Genomic DNA, 8996 nt, shown 5'->3' on the forward strand with positions numbered 1-8996 from the left:
CTTAGGAGCAAATCCTAAAATCCCGTAGAAAATGAGGGAGAAAAGAGGGGAAAGGAATAAATGAAAAAGAGGACCCATGTCTAAGGATTTTTTTATGAAAAGGGGACCCATGTCTAAGGATCTTTCCTGAAAAAGTCATCCTTTCGAGCGGCACATCCCCGTATACCCAATATACGTGAGTACCCCCTCCCCCCCCCCCCCCGGCATTTAGGCTCTGGACTAGACCCTATATCACAAAACTCTACCGAGAAAAGTGCAGATATTTCCAGATATGAACCAAATGATCCAAATCAACCCTAGATTCTAAAGAGAATGATCCCATATTCCGAGTCATGTAAAAATTCATGTAAGAAACAAATTTTGCTACAATTTATTTCATGTTTTCTGTCGGTAAAAAATAGTCAGACGAAAATGCATAAAACTAAAATATAGGCCTAGCTCACTAGAAATGACATATGTTCAATAATAATGTCCAAAAATGTATGAAAATGTGTCTTTCTAGCGTTTCCTTGAGCTAGGAGTAGTATGAATAATGTTTGGTTGTGAACTGTGTCGTACTACAACTTTCACACTCGATCTGCGTAGGGTTGCGAAGTGTGGCATACCGAGTATGTCAAATTTAGGCTGCGTATGTCTGATTATTTTATTTAAATCTGTAAACGTGCTTTTCTTTTCAGTAATACTTGACATTTCTTTTCTGTTCCACAGTTCCATACATGAGGTTCGGACATACTTGACCCAAGTGCAGCTGGGAATGCTGGAGTTACACAAGCAATCCTGGTCATGTGCTGTTCTTGCACTCATGGGTATGCTCTTTACCTATGAGGAGATGGCAGACAGCATAGTTTCAGCATTTAGATTAAAGGAGGAGAATAAGGGAAGCAGTTGCTTGACCAAGACAAGGTGGATGCCATCATTGGTGAGGCATTTTACTATAAAATATACTGACAGTGCCCCTTGGCTCACAGTACTAACAATGCTAATGGGAAATTGCTTTTGATTAGAAAAAGCATAATAAATTGCTGAATGTATGTTGTTTTTAAAGTTTTCTTTTTAAATTCAGTTGATTTCAGACTTTGACTAATTATATGTAGACCAAAATATGAAACTATAACCTTTAATCTGGTATCTAAGCAATATTTTCTCATATTCGATGCTATACAGCATGTTTATTTGCAAATTTATGATTTACGAACCTATACTTTTACTCAAGCATATCTTTAACAACCGTTTACAATGTACGTTAGTTTTATACGTGGCATCTTGTTAACACAAAAGCGAATAATTTGTAATGTCTGGGAGGGCAAAATGTCATTTAGGAAAACATTTACTTTATGATATTTCTTTTCAGGTAATGTAGGTGGATATGCAGATTTGTTACATATTTTGTATTCATCACCTATCATTGTTAATGATTACAAGTTCATGCTAGCAGTTGAATTAGAAGTTGTAACATTTCTCTCATTTATTTTTATTTTTTTCTTCATCATATAATATGCTATGGGAAGATTGCTAGGAGTGACCTCCGCAGAAAATAAGAGGAAGATGGGCCAAAAACTGAAGGACACCAGGGTAGCACGCAGAAGAAAGCCTGTCAAATGGTCATACAGCATCCAAGGGCAACTTCTTGAGACTGGAAACTGCTAAATATCTTGATGTTCACCTCAAGAGCAACCTGAATTGGACAGATCACATAAGGACAACAACAAATAAAGCCAGCTCTGTCGGTGCATTTTTGCAGTGGAACATTAGGCCTTGCCTAAGAGAGACGAAAACGTTGTTCTTCTTTGCTCTTGTTCGCCCAATCCTGGAGTATGCGTGCACAGTGTGGGATCCTCACCCGGGACAACATACACAGGCTGGAAATGGTACAGCTCCGCAACGCCCGGTTTGTCACTGGACATTACCATCATACCAGCAGCATCGCACCAATGCTGCAACATCTCAAATGGCCATCTCTCCGAGAACGCAGGGCATGGTTTAAGATGGTGATGGTGTACGGGACTGTCAACCTGCACTCAGAGTTTCTCAACATCTACCTTCTATCGGTGTTAACATCCAACCATGGTCATACCCAGCAATTCCAAATACAATTTACAAGGACTCCCTGATTTCATCATGCTTTGGAACTTGCTACCTTTTAAGCAAGAGGTACAAAATGTCCATCTCCGTTAGAAGGGGAAGAAGAATTTTTTAACTGCACATAGAATATTATAGAAAGTTTTAAATTTGCACTGTATATTCGCGACACCAGACCTGACGTACGTGATACACCATACGGTGGACTGAAGTGATATCTCAAGATCTGGGGGATGATAATTCGGGCTTTAACAAATTGCATGATAGTGGAGGTACTATTTTTGACTACACAGTCGGAAGTTCCATCTAGTTATAATATCCTAACATCAGTATAGTGTCGCTAGAACAAACAAAAAATCACAAGTTACTTATGTAGTCTAGGAAGTTATTAGGAAGTACATATATTTATGTATGCCATTCTGCTTTTTTTTGTGCCACCGTATATAGAGTGTATGGTTATTTATTTGTAAAAACATGAGCAAAAGCTATTTTTTCTCATCTTCAGGTATTTATTAGTATTAGTTGTAGAGATTTATGTAGCCATAAAAGCAAAACGTGTCTGCCTAAATTAGATATGTTTTCAACTTTTTTCAAGATGTATTGACAGAGATGTTTTGAAACTTGTTATCATCTTAATAGGTTTATGAAGAACCTGTATGTGCCAAAGATTTTCTGATACATTGCAATTGCCAAAGTTACATATCATGTGTGGATATTTTATACTTGGAAAATGTGACTAGCCATAAAATGTATGTTCATAAATGTAATATACCTACAAAAATGTTTAAGAGATATTGCCAGAGAAGCTCTAAAACTATTTTGTATACTGCTGTTACATGCTAATGTGCTTTTATTATGTTTTTGCGAGTGTCTTAACACCTTTAAAATACATTTTCAGGGAAATATTAATGATATGTGCTAATTGTTTGCCGTCATTGTAATTTATGCCTCAATGTTATACAGTAGAACCTCTATAACGTGTATTAAGAGGTAACTGATACGGCAAGGTTTTTTCACAATTCCATGTTTTTCTGTAATTCATTGTTTTAAACCCTAGTACAATGAGATATCTGATATAAAGAGGTCAATTCAGTGTACACCAATGTGCTTATTATAATGAGATTTCACTGTAGATAGCAAGTTCTGTTTTCAGAAGTATCTCTACTATCTAATGTAAACTGTTTGGATTCATTTGTCTTTGTTTTCATTCTGGTTTACAATATGTTGGCATTCACAGAGTAAAATTTGTTTATCTGTAAGTATAGTATTACTGCAATCTTTGTATACTTAAAAGGATGTATGTTCATAAGTCCTTTTAGCGAAAAATAAATAAAAGCTTTTGAAATACATTTTAAGTTACCTCATAAAGGCTCTAACATGTAAATATTTAGATTACTGTATTAGTTTCAGATGTTTCAGGGATATCTTTCTATTAAAGTTGAGTTTATAAGTGAGACATTGATTATAAACATTTTCTCCTTCGTATTTATACGTACTAAGCTCTACATGACTACATTTTCATAATTTGAAATATTTCACATAGAATTCAAAAACTAAACTTGTATCACAATGTGGTGGGCGTTTCACAGTGTGATAATTTCATACAATATAATGTGTCACAATGTGAAAACGCCCCAAATTAACATTGTGGGCGTTTCACAGTGTGTTTGGTGTTTCACAGTGTGGTGGGCATTTCACTGTGTGAATGTTCACAATGTTAAATTGGGGCGTTTTCACATTGTGAATAACGATAGATTCACAGTGTGGTCACATTGTGAATTTCACAGTGTAAATCACACTGTGAATCATAGTGTGCTCCACAATATTAAATTGGGGCGTTTTTACATTGTGAATAACGATAGATTCACAGTGTGCTCCACAATGTTAAATTGGGGCGTTTTCACATTGTGAATAACGATAAATTCACAGAGTGCTCCACAATGTAAAATTGGGGCGTTTTCACATTGTGAATAACGATAGATTCACAGTGTGCTCCACAATGTTAAATTGGGCCGTTTTCACATTGCGCTCCACAATATTAAATTGGGGCGTTTTCACACAGCGCTCCACAATTTTAAATTGGGGCGTTTTCACACTGTGCTCCACAAGGTTAAATTGGGGCGTTTTCACACTGCGCCCAATTTAACATTGTGGAGCACAATGTGAAGCTCCCAATTTAACATTGTGGAGCACAGTGTGAAGCGCCCAATTTAACATTGTGGAGCACAGTGTGAAAACGGCCCAATTTAACATTGTGGAACACAGTGTGAAGCGCCCAATTTAACATTGTGGAGCACAGTGTGAAAACGGCCCAATTTAACACTGTGCAGCACAGTGTGAAGCGCCCAATTGAATATTGTGGAGCACAGTGTGAAGCGCCCAATTTAACATTGTGGAGCACAGTGTGAAGCGCCCAAATTAACATTTTGGAGCACAGTGTGAAGCACCCAATTTAACATTGTGGAGCACAGTGTGAAAACGGCCCAATTTAACATTGTGGAGCACAGTGTGAAAACGGCCCAATTTAACATTGTGGAGCACAGTGTGAAGCGCCCAATTTAACATTGTGGAGCACAGTGTGAAGCGCCCAATTTAACATTGTGGAGCACAGTGTGAAGCGCCCAATTTAACATTGTGGAGCACAGTGTGAAAACGGCCCAACTTAAGATTGTGGAGCACAGTGTGAAGCGCCCAATTTAAGATTGTGGAGCACAGTGTGAAGCGCCCAATTTAACATTGTGGAGCACAGTGTGAAAACGGCCCAATTTAACATTGTGGAGCACAGTGTGAAGCGCCCAATTTAACATTGTGGACCACAGTGTGAAGCGCCCAATTTAACATTGTGGAGCACAGTGTAAAACGCCGAATTTAACATTGTGGAGCACAGTGTGAAGCGCCCAAATTAACATTGTGGAGCACAGTGTGAAGCGCCCAATTTAACATTGTGGAGCACAGTGTGAAGCGCCCAATTTAACATTGTGGAGCACAGTGTGAAGCGCCCAAATTAACATTGTGGAGCACAGTGTGAAGCGCCCAATTTAACATTGTGGAGCACAGTGTGAAGCGCCCAATTTAACATTGTGGAGCACAGTGTGAAAACGGCTCAATTTAACATTGTGGAGCACAGTTTGAAAACGGCTCAATTTAACATTGTGGAGCACAGTGTGAAGCGCCTAAATTAACATTGTGGAGCACAGTGTGAAAACGGCCCAATTTAACATTGTGGAGCACAGTGTGAAGCGCCCAATTTAACAATGTGGAGCACAGTGTGAAGCGCCCAATTTAACATTGTGAAGCACAGTGTGAAGCGCCCAAATTAACATTGTGGAGCACAGTGTGAAGCGCCCAATTTAACATTGTGGAGCACAGTGTGAAAACGGCCCAATTTAACATTGTGGAGCACAGTGTGAAAACGGCTCAATTTAACATTGTGGATCACAGTGTGAAAACGGCCCAATTTAACATTGTGGAGCACAGTGTGAAAACGGCCCAATTTAACATTGTGGAGCACAGTGTGAAGCGCCCAATTTAACATTGTGGAGCACAGTGTGAAGCGCCCAATTTAACATTGTGGAGCACAGTGTGAAAACGACTCAATTTAACATTGTGGAGCACAGTGTGAAAACGGCTCAATTTAACATTGTGGAGCACAGTGTGAAAACGGCCCAATTTAACATTGTGGAGCACAGTGTGAAAACGGCTCAATTTAACATTGTGGAGCACAGTGTGAAAACGGCCCAATTTAACATTGTGGAGCACAGTGTGAAAACGGCCCAATTTAACATTGTGGAGCACAGTGTGAAGCGCCCAATTTAACATTGTGGAGCACAGTGTGAAGCGCCCAATTTAACATTGTGGAGCACACTGTGATTCACAGTATGAAACACAGTGTAATTCACACTGTGGATGAGTGTGAATGAGTGTGTTCTTTCCAGCAGGGATGCCTCTTCCTCTCTTTCGCTCTCTCTCTCTCTCTCTCTCTATTTCTCTGTCCGTCTCTCTCTCTCTCCCTCACTGTGTCTTTTACTTCTTCTCTTTCTGCTTATTTTCCCCCTTTTTATGTTTGTCACTCTCTCATTCTTATTTTCTTTATGTATCATCCTCATCTTGTCATCCTGCTATTGTTTCTGATTTGTTTGTTGTCTCGTTAATTATTTGTTTTTATTGGCTAACATGTTTTTTTTTTATTCCGTAATTGTTTTCAAAATTAATTTATAAATGTGTAAAGTTTAATTATTATTGTGCGAACCTACACCTGTATAAGAAGCATTGCTTCCAAGTAGGTTCGTTATTTTCATTTCCTGTAACCAAATAATTTTGCATTACAATGACTAAAAAACAATCTAAATTTATATCATTACGTTTATTACTGTCTGTCATTGTTTATATCATGTGAAAAGAAATGAAAAATAAATTCGCTCTGTATAGAGCGACTACTACTTCTAATACCACATATTTGTAATTGAGCAACAAATTTTTAAAAAATGTATGCATCTAATTTATATAATTTTAGCTTCCAGTTTGGTAACAATTTATTATTTAAGTTCACGACAAGGTAGAAAGATTGTTCTTTGTTTTGAAAAGGTATAATAAAAAATTAAAATTTGTGAAAAAATACTAATCTAACTAATTAAAGATAAAGTTGACTTCCGGTTAAAAAAGAAAGAAAATGAATTCTCACAGAATCAAACGAAACTTACACTGAATGTTCAAGATTACGAATAAATGTCATTTGCCAAACAATTTTGGTAGAAATGTATACTGGCTGAGTAATGAGCATAGAAAGATAAGGAAATCAAGGTAAGTAGGCCCGACAACATGTGTGTAGTCCCATGATATACATCTTCTTCTGTGTACAGTGCTTGTTACTTTACCAAGACTGGACCAAATCTATTATGATTTTGAACCTTGCAGTACACACAAATACTTACATGCTACATGATCAACTTTTTCTGATCTAGTAGTGTCTGTGTAAAGTAACTTCTAACTATCTCTTGCAAGGTAATAGTCATGTCCAATATAGAGCAGTGGCTAAGAATACCTCATTATTTCAGTGATACTTTACATTGCTATATGTGTCAAGGTATAATATTTAGGGAAAAGCAATCTCAGTAACGATTATTATTGAATTATGGCAACACTCGTTCGCCAATGCTGCTCTTTAATACAACCACGGAGTGGCAATTCACTCTTTCACGACTCATAATTAGGGATTACGTCGATTTAGAGTTGATTCCACTCCAAATTTAGAGTTGAATCCACTAAAAATACACGTGTTAGTTGAACTACTCTCTTGAGAGTTAATTCGGAATTTTTCTTTTTTCTCCAACTTTAATTAAGTGATCCATAATGTATCAACAAGATAGCACAAGCAGGATGATTTCTTGATTTTCCATAACGGATGCATTGTCTGTTGGTTATCAATTTGGAACAATAAACTATAAAGCTAAAGATGAACCCATTTGGGAAGAATAGTAACACGTAATACATCAAGTACCGATTCAATTTTGTGCATTATTTCGGGGGGAGGGGGTGTAATTGCTCAACTGACAATCGTGAACCCTACGTTATGACGTCTGTTTAAGTTCATCAAATGATTTATAGCCGAGAAGTTTTATGACGTCGGCGCACTCCTCTTCAATTTGTTTTATCTCTAATTCAGACAGGTCAACAATCCAATGTGTAGCTGCTTCAAGAGAATTTCTTAGTGTTGAAAACATATCATCGTTCCTATAGACAGCATGCGTGTTCCTCTCGATCCAATATTCGACGTTCTCCGGGAATGGCAATCCCACAAACTTGTAAATCCCTCTGGAGATCTTCAAAGGGTCCACGGCGAAATCCTCATACTTTACGAGGTGGTAGCGTCCCTGCAACCACGGCGGCAAAAGATCTGGGGAGACCTTGATATTTTTCCTTATCCACTGGCACATGCCACGCACAGTTGGATTGTTTTCTCGCATCTCTTGGATGTACATGACCTCATCAGGGATATGGTTCAGAAGACCTAGTGGTTTCAGTCTCCCGACGTTGTTACCTGGGCGGATATAGGAGTACAGTCTGTTGATGTAGTGGAGTCTAGAGGCAGCTGCACCCCTGGGATCGCGGACGAGATGGATGATCTTCAGGTCAATCTTGTCCTCCTCGACGAGTGGTCTCAATTCCTCTAGGTCAATGCGAATGATTTTAGTGACCAGGCTTTTCCTGAACGTCTTGCAGAAGTTCTCAAACCACTGTTCACCGTACAACACACACTCTGGGTGAAGAATGCATAGACCTCTGTTTTGGTGAGGATGCCATTCGTTGTATGTCTCGACAAAGTCGTCATTGAACTTACATTGCGCTAACTCGCGTATGATCTGTCGGGAGACGTCCCCTGTGGTTGGTGGATACCGCATCCAGGGATGTGTCTTCATCGCCTTTATTTTACGGCTAGTCCACAGTGGCTCGTATAAATAAAACGCTTCCAAGTTCTGATTGAAGAGATCGCCGATCACACTTGAACCAAATCGCCACTGGGACAAAACGACAGTGAGCTTCGGGTTTGTTATTGGTGGTTCGTTACCAGAAACTTGCCGTTCCCCATAAACTTTCCTGTCCGCACTCGCAGTGACTTCAGGATGCCATATGGAATCCTCATCGAACTTTCTCCGCATTATCTGGTTATTGTTATATCTGTCAAATACTTTATTACCAAGACTATTCCTGTTTTTAATAGTTCTGTGTGTGACCTTTTCTTTACTCATTAGCTTACGATGCTGGTCTTCCAGATTTTCGTGTAGGTCATTGTCTAATTCAAGATTACCGATTACAGGTGCACGAGAAGACCTAGCCCCGTGTGAGCTGACGAGTTTCAGACGACGACGCGGAACAATATTAAATTGCTCGTGACTACTCAATAAGACGAAAAGAACAAT

At 38.7% G+C, this 8996-nt stretch overlaps 1 protein-coding gene across 1 annotated transcript; it reads right to left on the reverse strand.

Moving 5' to 3' along the window:
• Positions 1-7646: 7646 nt before the first annotated feature.
• Positions 7647-8735, reverse strand: LOC580095 (carbohydrate sulfotransferase 3-like). The gene has a single exon (XM_780169.3). The coding sequence runs from the start codon at positions 8733-8735 to the stop codon at positions 7647-7649; it is 1089 nt and encodes a 362-aa protein (XP_785262.3).
• Positions 8736-8996: the final 261 nt, after the last annotated feature.

This window comes from Strongylocentrotus purpuratus, unplaced genomic scaffold (genome assembly GCF_000002235.5).
Source record: "Strongylocentrotus purpuratus isolate Spur 01 unplaced genomic scaffold, Spur_5.0 spur5_scaffold_5, whole genome shotgun sequence".
NCBI classification, from domain to species: Eukaryota; Metazoa; Echinodermata; class Echinoidea; order Camarodonta; family Strongylocentrotidae; genus Strongylocentrotus; species Strongylocentrotus purpuratus.

What these genes read in the sequence shown, in the direction of transcription:
- LOC580095 (XM_780169.3), bottom strand. Translation starts at nt 8,735, where the DNA reads ATGCGGAGAAAGTTCGATGAGGATTCCATATGGCATCCTGAAGTCACT.